The following is an 11,505-nucleotide window of genomic DNA, read 5'->3' on the forward strand; positions in this document are numbered from 1 at the left end:
CTCCACACAGTTGGAGATGTCTGCACCTGAGACTTGAGAGGATAGCCTAGCCTTCTTCCTAGGCTACCAACAGGCATAGGCCCCGAGGAGGAACAAGTCTTCAAGGTTAGAGAAGCTGAGAACAAAGAGGTACAGGGGCTGGAGCTGAGAGGAGGGTGGAGAGATGAGGGTTGGGGCTGGCTGGGTGGTCCAGTTAGTTGGAGTATGGAGTGTCACCCTATATACCAAAAAAGTTGCAGGTTTGATTCCAGTCAGGGTGTGTGCATACGGGAGGCAACCAATTGATGTTTTTCTCTCCCCATTTCCTCTCTCTTAAAATCAATAAATTTATCCTTGGGTAAGGATTTTAAAAAAGTGGGAGGAATGGGTGAGAGGCCTCAGGGGCAGCCTTGTGGGCGCAGAGAGGGTGTCACTTGAGTGGGGGCCCCAGCAGTGACCTGGTAAATGCTTAGACCCTGCTCCATACATATGGGTCCATCTCCCAGCTGCCCTCCTCTGCAGACCCCCGAAGAGTGACTAGGCACTTGGAAGCAGGAACCAGGTTCAGATGTCACCCAGCACTTCCTAGCCCCGTGGCCTCCCAAGGGATGCTCATTGCTATGAAGATACACCTGCCTACTCCAGCCTCCAGACCTTGGCCTGTGATGGACACTGGTTCATCTCCCACTAAGGCCCGCTCTGAAGAAATCCTCCAATGGGAAGCCTGCCCAGGACCCCACCCAGATGCCTCCATGTTGGAACAAGAGCAGAGCAGCCACCATTTCCTGACCCCAAGCACAGCATATGACCTGGCCACTGACTCTGAACCAGGGTCTCAGGACACCAACAAATCACCTCCATTTTCCCCTGGTTCATTCCCCTGAAGTGACCTGGAGCCGGTGCCCCAAGCTCTCCATACCACACCTTTGCAGGACCCCGTCAAGGCTCAGGAATGGTGGTACAGGTCCCTTACTGGACAAGTGGCTCAGCCAGCAGGTGGCATCCCAGGAGCCAGGCACGGCTCTCCAGTGGCTTTCTGCACAACAGGGCCTTGCTGGGAGATCTTGTCATCTTTGGCTATGGCCCATATATCCCCCCTCACTCCAGGCTCAACTCTCCACCACCCACCCATTTGCCCCTGGAGACTATAAGTGCACACTCTGCCTCATGACCACCTTTATTGGGCACGCAGCCAGGGAATGCACACTGGAGGGATGTGTCACTCAGAGCAGGGGACCCTGGTGGAAGGCATGGCTGATGATGCCAATTAGCCTCCAGGACATGTGCTGGCTTGGACCCCTCTGTAACCCTGGGAGCTGATGGGTGAGAGGGAATGCGGGCTCACAACCCTGACCACCGGTGGGTGACTCCCCCGACTCCTGGGGCGGCTCCCCCAGTTTGGGGCTCACTTGGGGTTGTTGAAGGGCACGGACCGCTGGTTCATGGGGTTGTCAGGTGAGCGCAGCCACTCCTTCTTGAGCAGCTGCTTCAGCTGCGACAGCCGCATATTGGGGTTCTCTTGCTTGAGCCGAGGCAGGTTCTCCTCCTCAAAGGCGGTGAACGCAGCCCGCATGCGACGCTCCGGATGCCTGTCTGCAGCCTCCTCCCCGACACTGCAGAACACTGGACTTCAGGGTGTCTGGAGCGTGGCCCCGCCCCTTGAAGCTCAGGTCTGGCCCCAGAGGCTCAAGCCCCACCTCCACGTACCCCGCAACGCTGCCAAGGTCCAGGCCCCACCCCAGAGGCTCAAGCCCCTCCCTGAAGTCCAAGCACCGCCCGTAAAGTTCAGGCCCATCCCACTACCTGAGCACAGCAATGGCGTCCTCAATGGTGCGCGCCTCTACGGTGCCCTCCTCCAGTATGCGGCGGTTCACGTTTTCCTCCAGCGGCACCTCCAGGTGGCTCTTGGCTTTCTCGGCTGGGGATGGGTAACCAGTCGGGTGACAGAGACATACGCACATACACAGACACAGTGGAGGAACAAGTGAGAGAAGAATGATGGCATAAAACGCAACTCAAGCTGGGAAGCCTTGGCGGGACTGACCTACAGGTCGGTCCTACCCTCAGGGCGCCCAGCTCACTGCCTTCCTAACTTCCCTGGGGCTGGGCACGCAGGGAAGACTCGAGTTGGGGCTGCTGTCTCCTCGACTTGGGTACTGCCCAGGCATTCCAGGAGAGGAGGGGGGCGAGGGAGACACAAGCTGAGATCAGATGCAGAGCCAAGTATACCACTGTGTGCCTCTGCTGACTCTACTAGGCCACCGCCCACCCACCCACCCTTTACCAGGCAAAGCCCAGGCAGCATCTCTGGGCGTGAGAGGAGGGTCTAGACTCAAACTGGAAGTGGTCCTCTGCCTGTTCGTTAGTGGGTAAGAGGGCAGCTCAAAGGGGCACTGCCCCACCTGGCTCTGGGGCTTCCTTGTGCTGATGGTCTCGCCGGAGCGTCTCCTCAATCTGGGCACGGGTGACTTTGCTGGGCACGGCCACCCGGGGGGCCTTGCTGCTCTTGAGCTTCGAGTCCTCCTCCTCCAGCAGGCGCTGGGTCTCCTTTTTGCGCTCCAGCTGCTCCAAGCGCCGCTTCTCCTTCTCCTCCTGGGGGGATGGGTCAATCAGGGGTGGCCCACCCTACAGCCATGGGGTCCAAGTTTTCATCTCAGCAAATGTGGACTGAGGCCCTGCTGAGTGCCAGATTCGTGCTGAGTGCAGAGGACACTGCTGGGAGCCCGAGGGCCAACCCACAGGATGGGAACAATGGGGAACGTTGGCCAACCCAGGCAGGTGGGTGGCTCTGGAAAGAAAAAGTGCCCCCCTGGGCCAGAGAAGTGCTGGGGGACAGGAGAGTAGTGAGAATCACAGGTATATAGACTCTGGGACTGGAAGTGGGGAAGCTCAGAGACTGATGGGACCGAAGTGGGGACAGGAAGCGTGGAGGGAGAAAGGGTGGGGAAACAGCTCAGGAGCCTCAAGGGCATGGGGAGGAGTTTATGTTGGATTTCAAAGGTGTCAGGAGTGCAGAGGGTTTGGATCCATTTGCCCACTAGGGCAGGAGTCTCCTGACCCTCCTTTTGACCTTGGCCCTCCAGGAGACCTTGGAGGAGGCACTGTCCCCAGTCCAGCATCACGGGCTGGGACTCACCCCACCTTGATTCCCCAGGGAAACCCAGATGCCAGTGGGATGAGGGGACATCTGGCCTAGGGGACTTGTCCTTAGACACTGCCCCTCCACAATTCCAGGGGACAGAGCAAGGCTCTCTCTCACTTGTAGTGTAATGGGGCTGTTGGCTGGGCTCTGCACCGCATGCACCCCTGCTTGCCTATCCAGTGCCTGTGACTCTCCTGCCTCCCATGCTTCCAGGACTGTGACACTCCTGTGACTTTCCCAGGAGAGGGGCCCATGTGCCTGAGGACACCCACTGAGCTTCCATCCTGCCTGTATGGCACGAAAGTGTGTGTGGGCAGGTTTAAAGGTCAAGGGTATTCCAGGATAGCTTCTGGGTCCCCACTTCTGTGCTCAGGCACCCCAGGTAGGGCCACTGTGGTCTGAGCCTGAGTTTCCTCGTCTGGAGGATGGGGATGACCCCAAGGCCCAAAATGAAGGTCTGGGGCAGACTCTCAGGGCCCGGACTCTCAGCAGGTCCCTGGCTTTTCCGTCTGAATAATGGATCTTTAGCAGACACTGATTTTCCTTTTGGGTTTTCAACTTTGCTATGTTATCAAAATGTTGACAATCAAAAAGGAAGTCTAAAGACCTCCATGAACACAATGCAGCAAGGGGATGGGGAGGGAACCCGTGACATTCACCCTCCACCGACAAGACAGGATCCAGTCCTGCACAGAAAGACGGTGGGAAAGCTCACAAGGGCCCAGGCAACCATGATCTGGGCATGCAGGGATGCTCACGTCCACTGCTACTTTTCACAGTGTTTGTCAGTTTTCCAACAGAGGAAACCCCATTCTTGGCCTCTAGTCACCAGCGCATCCCCCAGGGCTAAGGGCAGGTCTTACCAGTTCAGGAACCTGGAGCCTCTGCTGCATATCTCTGGCACCACCTACTGGGCGGAACATGCCAGCACCAGCCCTCAAACATTCCTCCACAGCAATTAAGCACCCATTGTTTTAGAAATTCTTGGGACATCCTGCAGGCCCCAGGCCAGCAGGTCAGAAATGGAGACATATCCCAGCATTTCCTAGCCTTGGTACTGCTGATGTCTGAGCTGGCTCATTCTTTGCTGGGGGCTCATCTTGAGCACTGCGGGGTGATGAGCAGCATGCCTGACCTAGACCCGCCAGACACCAGGAATACCCTCTAACCAGTTGTGACAGCTAAAAATGTGTCCTGACGTTGCCAAATGTCCCTGGGTGCAGAACCACCCCCAGGTGAGAACTTCGAGTATAACCCGATCCTGGTGTCACATGGAGAGGAATGAGCCCATGGAAGGGGCAGTATCTGCCTTGCTGTTCCCCAAATGTGCCAGGTCCTGGCCACCCCAGGGCCTTTGTATGAGCCATTGTCACTGCCTCCCTCCCTGCCCTTGCTCCAGGTCTAGTGCCTCCTTGCCCTTCAGGCCAGAGCCCCTGAGTCCTCCAGCCACCTTCCACTGACATAGCATGCCTCACTCACAGGCACAGCGGCCCAGGGCCCCCCACCTTGCGCTGCTCCTTCCTCATGACGTGTTTGTCCTCATCCTTCCAGTAGGCATCTTCCAGCTCCTTGTGCTTCCGGGCATCAGCTGCTGCCTTGGCCTCAGCCCTCCGTGCCCGGGCTGCTGCCGACTTGGTGTTCTCACCCTGGAACTTCTTGGGCATCCCTCAGCAGGCTGTGAGAGGAGGACGGGGGACAATGAGTGGGAGACATCCATCCCTAGGACCCCCAGGCTCACTCCTAGGCATCGAGGACCCCTTTGGGGCCTCAGTGGCCTTGTCAGTAAAACAAGGACTCGGCCCTGACTGGCGTGGCTCAGTGGATTGAGTGCTAGCCTGGGAACCAAAGGGTGGCCAGCTAGATTCCAGGTCAGAACACATGTCTAGGTTGTGGACCAGGTCCGCAGACTGGGGTGTGCAAGAGGCAACCAACTGTATCTCTCACACATCAGTGTTTCTCTCCCTTTCTTTCTCCCTCCCTTCCTTCCTTTCTCTAAAAATAAGTAAATAAAATCTTAAAAAGAAGAAAAAAAAGGGCTCAGACTTTGTGATTTCTCTTTTTAAAAATGTACTGAGGTGATTTTCTGGCCAAGATGGAGGCATAGGTGGAAACACTGTGCCTCCTGGCACAACCAAGCTTAAAGACAACAAACTTTTAGTAACAAAAACACAACCAAAACACAGAAAATTGAACTATACAGAAGTCCGACAACAACGAACCATTCAGCCAGACCCTGGCATGGGGTTGCGATGGGCAGACCCAGTGAGGGGGCAAGGCAGCAGTCTGACCGCTGTCACACATTTGCGTGCAGATAAATCAGACGAAGGAGTGAGCAGTGAGATGGACCACACAGGCCCCAGCAGCAGGAAAACAGCAGAAGGGACAGCCATTGCCCCTCTTTGACCCCGCCCCCACATACAGCATCACAACCCAGCAACTGGGTCACCCCGCCCTGGTGAACATCTAAGGCTCTACCCCTCATACATAACAGGTGTGAACAGACCAAAACACTATGGCTCAAGAAGAACTCAAAGCCCCAGAGCCAATAACTCTAAGCGACCAAGAAATAGCCAACCTATCAGATACACAGTTCAAAGCACTGGTGATCAGGATGCTCACAGAACTGGTTGATTTTAGCCACAAATTAGAGGAACATATAAAGGCTAAAGTAATTGCAATGAAGGGAAATGCACAGGAAACCAATAGTGATGGAAAGGAAACGGACTCAAATCAAGGGAGTGGACCAGAAGGAAGAAAAAAATGACCAAACAGAAAGTATGAAGAAACAAGGATTCAAAAAAATGAGGAGAGGCTTAGGAATCTTCAGGACATCTTTAAATGTTCCAACATCCGAATTATAGGGGTACCAGCAGGGGAAGAGGAACAGCCACAAGTGGAACACTTATTTGAACAAATAATAAAGGAGAACTTCCCCAGTCTGGCAAAGGAAATAGACTTCCAGGAAATCCAGGAAGCTCAGAGAGTCCCAAAGAAGTTGGACCCAAGAAGGAACACACCAAGGCACATCATAATTACATTAGGCAAGATAAAAATGAAGGAGAGAATTCTAGAAGCAGCAAGAGACAAGGGGCCAGTCACCTACAAAGGAGTTCCCATCAGACTGTCAGCTGATTTCTCAAAAGAGACCTTACAGGCAAGAAGGGGCTGGAAAGAAGTATTCCAAGTCACGAAATCCAAAGACCTACAACCAAGATGGCTCTATCCAGCAAAGCTTTCATTTAGAATGGAAGGGCAGATAAAGTGCTTCTCAGATAAGGTAAAATTCAAGGAGTTCATCATCACCAAGCCCTTATATGAAATGCTAAAGGGACTTATCTAAGAAAAAGAAGATAAAAATAGGAACAGTGAAAAGACAGCAAACTCACAGTTATTAACAACCACACCTAAAACAAAAGCAAACTAAGAGGACAGCTAGATCAGGAGCAGAACCATAGAAATGAAGATCACATGGAGGGTTAGCAACAGGGGAGTGGGAGGAGGAGAAGGCGGGAAAAGATACAGAGAATAAGCAGCATAGACAGTAGGTAGAAAATAGATGGGGGGAGGGCAAGAATAGTATGGGAAATATAGAATCTAAAGAACCTGAGACATGTGGACATGAACTAAAGGGAAGGGGATGGTGGGGGAGGGGTGTGCAGGTTGGAGGGGAATGAGGGGGGAATAGGACAACTGTAATGGCATAATCAATAAAATATATTTTTAAAAAGTTTAAAAATGTACTGAGGTGAAATGCATGTAACACAAAATGAACCACTGAAAATGTACAATTCAGTGGCATTTCACACATTCAGTGTTGTGTAACCAACCATCATCCCTAGTTTCAGAACATTTCTATCACCCCAAACCTCCCCTCCCCTACCCCTGGCAACCAATAATCTGCTTTCTGTCTCTGTGGATTTGCCTGTTCTGGACATTTCATGTAGGTGGAATCATACATGTGGCCTTTTGTGTCTGGATGGTATTTTTGAGGTCTATCTGCATGGTATCATGTCTTAGTGCTCCGTTCCTTTTTATGGCTGAGTAATATCCGTTGTGTGGATGGACCACATTTTTATTTATCTACCCACCGATGGACATCTGGGGTGTCTCCACTTTTTAGCTCTTATGAGTCATGCTGCTGTGGGCCCTGCAGGCCAGTCTGTATGTGACCCCTCCCACTCTTTCACCTTTGAGGCCTCACACCCTGGGTAAAAAGCTGTCATGAACTACAATCAATGACCCAGCCATCACACGACTGGGAGACGCTGTAACAATCATGAAGCTGCCATCCAGAGGGCACCTGGTCTGTGTGTGTCCTGTGCTGGGCCCTAGGGAAATAATGCACCCCAATGGCAGGCGCCACCTTCCCTGTGCCCGGCCCTCCACTAAGCACTTTATATGGACCAAGTCAGTGAACACCCCATACCGTAAATGTGGGGACTGTCCTTATCCCCATTCTAAGGTGGGGAAGCTGAAGTACCTGGCCAGATCCCCATTTTATAGATAAAAAATCTGAGGCTTAGAGAGGTTATGTGACAGGCTCAGGGCCACACAGGAGGGGTTAGTAGAGGGGCCCAGGTTCTAATCCAGGCCCAGTCCCTTGGTCCCAACACTGTATTTCTAACCACTGCTGCCCACCAGGGTCCTGACTGACCCCTCAGGGAACAGCAATGCAGATCAGGACTCCGAGGCTACTGGGGCCCCTCCCATGAAACACAAGGGTGGTCCCTCCAGGCTGAGACTGGGAAGTACACCCATTAGGAAGAACAGGACAGACTGGGGATCAGTAGACCCAGGAGACTTGGGATTGAGTCCTGGCTCCGTGACCATAGCTCATGCGCTCCCTTCAAGCCAGTTTCCTTATTTGAGATGAGATGACTTTTGTCTCCCCCACCACACTAAATTCAGCATTTGTTACTAAGCATCCACAATAGAAGCCCCCTCCCAGATTCCCTAGGAGAGCACCAAAAGTGGGGGTCACTGTCCGAGGTACAGATGAAACTATTTCTCATCCCTACTCCCCTCCATTTTCTCCTCACTCATTCAGCAACAGCCACACCAGTCTCCTTGCTCTTTCACACATACCAAGCAGGTTCCTGCCTCAGGGCCTTTGCACTTGCTGTGCTCTCCACCTGGCTGTTCATTGCTCTTCTTTTTACCCAGTTAACTCCTTTTAAATTTCAGAACCCAACTCACATGTTGCTGCCTCCAAGAAGGCTTTCCTGAGATACCCCTGACTCTCAGACCACAAACTGGAGGCCCTTGTCTGGGTTGCTTTATGTTCATTTATATGACTGGCAAATGTCCCTCCTCCTCACTAGTCTCGGGGCTAATAGGCGCAGTACTGGGACAGCTTTGGTGACTGTTGAGTCTCAATGCCCTCATTCATTTGCTCAATAAATATTTGGAACAAATGAATGAACGAGTGTTGACTTCCAGGGTTCTCCCAGTATTTACTTCATGCTGTTGTGTCCAAACTCAGCTTCTCACTGTTCTTTCACTCACCTCCCGCTCCAGCTCCTGATCTTCTGCTCTTGCTCTGCCCTCATCTGATACATTCTCCCTGGTCCCCTCCTCTGGTAAAAACCCTGCCCATGCACAGGGATTCTGCCCCAGCATCTTCTCCTCTTATGGCCCATCCCCACAATCCCCATTTCCAACCCAAGGCCTGACAAAGCTTTTTTGACCCGCTCTTCAGGCTGGGAACCTAGGACTAAATGTTTGTGTCCCTCCAAAATTCTGGCATTGAAGCCCTGACCCTGAGTGTGACTGTATTTGGAGACAGGACCATTGAGGAGGTGATAAGATTAAATGAGGTCATGCGGTGGCTGGTGTGGCTCAGTGGATAGAGCACCAGCCTGGGAACCAAAGGGTCATTGGTTTGATTCCCAGTCAGAGCACATGGCTGGGTTGTGGGCCAGGTCCCCAGTAGGGGATGCACTACAGGCAGCCACACACTGATGTTTCTCTCCCTCTTTCTCCTTCCCTTCCCCTTCTCTAAAAATAAATAAATAATCTTAAAAAGAGATTAAATGAGGTCACAGAGTGGTGCCCCTATAAGATCAAAAGACACCAGAGCTTGCTCTCTCCACCATGTGAGGACATAATGAGAAAGTGGCCATCTGCAAGTCAGGAAGAACCTGCACCAGGAACCTAGCTGACTGGCACCTTATCTTAGACTTTCCGTCTCCAGAACTGTGAGCAAATGTCTCTTGTCTAAGCTGCCCAGTCTTTGGTATTTTGTCATAGCAGCTGAAGCAGAGTAACACAGACAGCTTCTCTTCTCTGGTAAACAGTCCCTCACTACATCCTTCTGTAAACATGCACCCAGCACGGGATACAAGTGGGAGGCTGGAGAAGGAGGTGGGGCCCATGGGCTTCCTGCCCACATGGGACTCCCAGACTGTCTAGAGAATAAACAGTGAATGACAACTCGAGATCAGAGCTGTGATAGGAAATTGCGGGGTGCTGGGGAAGCTTGGAGGGGTCTTCCGACGGTGTGAGAAGGCGGAGGGCCGGGTCAAAGGACTTCCTGGATGAAACATCCCCTCTACAGGAGAGGGAAAACCTGAGCCCCTCAAGAGTGTGGGGGAGGCAGGCTGGAGAAAGGGATTTGTACTTCGGGTGATGGAGAGCGTGCAGAGGGTGTTAGAGCCTGGAGGGGCAGATCTGAGGATGTGAACCCTCTGGGGTTGGTGAGGAAGTGAACTCAGTGGTGGGAGTGAGACAGAAGCAGGGAGCTCAAGCAGTGTCTGAGAAGTGGCCCAGGGGGGTACACTTTGGTAGGAATCGAGACCCATATGGTTGCTTGAATGCGAAAGTAAGAGAAAATAGACGAAACTCAACGCCTCCTCCTCCAAGAAGGCCTCCCGCTCTTCTTTCTGCCCCCCCCGCCCCCCCCCCCCCCCCCCCCCGCCGCGCCCATCGTCCCTCTTTCCAGCCCTGATCCCACTGCAAGAAGCCGGGGGCGCCCGTGAAAGCTCTGTCATCCCCAAGCCTGGAGGCCGCTCAGAGGCAAGGCCAGGGTTGGGTGCTCTTGAACAAGGGGGTATCCCTCTGGGTCTCAGTCGCGCGCTCTAGGAAATGGGCACAGCCCCCGCGGGGCCGTCGAGACTGTGCGCCGGAAGTTCCCCTGTCTCCGAGCATCCCACCTCCAGCCCTCCCAAGGAATGGTCCCAGGCCGAGCCGCCCGCTGGGCCCACCCGCACCCCGCCCCCCCGAACCCCGGCTCCGCCCGCGCCGCGGCCGTTCCTACCTCCTTCCCCCAAGCGCCTGCCGGTCGCGTTTTCTTGACGTCACCCCCGGGCTTTGTGGGCTGAGCTCCGAGCAGCGCGCGCTGATTACGTCCCCGCGCTGTAGCCATCTCGGTAAAGAAAATGCTGGCCCGGTTGCCCCAAGTCAAGGTCATCATCCATTTATTTTTTTCCTTCAGGAAGCGTATATTTTATAAAATGTCATCCTCGGTACTCACTTTAGATATTTGCGAGCCAAGAGCGGCAGGTACAGACAATCCAGAACCTTGCCTTTACCAATATGGCCACTGGCTGGAGTAAAGATCTTCCCACGTGGTCCGTCGGTGGCAGCTGGGAGTTGCCTGGCCGCCAGGGCGCGCCAGAACCCACGGTTCATGCGCAGCCAGTAGGTCCAGGACTCTCGGAGGAGTTCTGTTGGGCCCTTTGGCATCAATTTGCCCTTTCTCAGCGTTATACTGGCCCACATTCTCTGCCTCCTGTTTGTGAAGCTGGGGAGGGAAGGAGCAGAAAAATAAACACCTCGCGGTCCAGTTGGGGAAACTGAGGCTCAGAGAGGCCAGGAATTGAATTTGGCTAAAATATAACTCAAATTCCTGCGGGCCCCTCTTCCCGGATTTCTCTCCTCCCCTACCTCCTTGTAATGTTACTTATTTTATTATTCTATTAAACAGGTTTAGGGGTCATTTGTCCTAGGGGTCCGAGGATGGTTGGTAACACTGGGCCTGGCTGTGGGGAAAAGTCGGGTGTGAATTTGAGGGGCAGTACGCAAGAGTCTAACTTTACCATACAGTCTAATTCCCAGTGACACTGCTAGGACCCAAATCAGATCGTGGAACCATGGACCTCCCTTGCTCTTAAAGCCTCACTTGAGTACCTACTATCCTGCTCCTCCCACCTCCCTACCTCTTCTCCCTCCTCTTCCCCATTTTCCTTTAGCTCCAGCCACACCAGCCTCCTTTCTCTCCAAACTGCCAAGCATTGCCCTGCCTCAGAGAATTCACCCGTGCTGTTCCCTCTGCACCCCCTTCCTTGCCCCCTGGCATTTCCCCTGGCCAGCTCCTTCACTTCTTACACTCCCAAATATCCCTTCCTGAGAAAGACCTTCCTAACTGCCCCCCCACCCCGCCCCAG

The 11,505-nt window shown here is 53.5% G+C and overlaps 1 protein-coding gene across 1 annotated transcript; it reads right to left on the reverse strand.

Annotated features, from left to right (window-relative positions):
* Positions 1 to 1,138: 1,138 nt before the first annotated feature.
* CCDC124 (coiled-coil domain containing 124) lies at positions 1,139 to 10,464 on the reverse strand. Its single transcript, XM_037028843.1, has 5 exons — positions 10,377 to 10,464; positions 4,627 to 4,796; positions 2,382 to 2,571; positions 1,783 to 1,897; positions 1,139 to 1,592 (listed from the first exon to the last, which is right to left on the reverse strand). The coding sequence occupies exons 2-5, from the start codon at positions 4,783 to 4,785 to the stop codon at positions 1,385 to 1,387; spliced, it is 672 nt and encodes a 223-aa protein (XP_036884738.1). The 5' UTR covers positions 4,786 to 4,796; positions 10,377 to 10,464; the 3' UTR covers positions 1,139 to 1,384.
* Positions 10,465 to 11,505: the final 1,041 nt, after the last annotated feature.

The sequence above is a fragment of the Sturnira hondurensis genome, unplaced genomic scaffold (assembly GCF_014824575.4).
Source record: "Sturnira hondurensis isolate 20B ecotype Veracruz unplaced genomic scaffold, ASM1482457v3 Scaffold0020119, whole genome shotgun sequence".
Lineage (NCBI taxonomy): Eukaryota > Metazoa > Chordata > Mammalia > Chiroptera > Phyllostomidae > Sturnira > Sturnira hondurensis.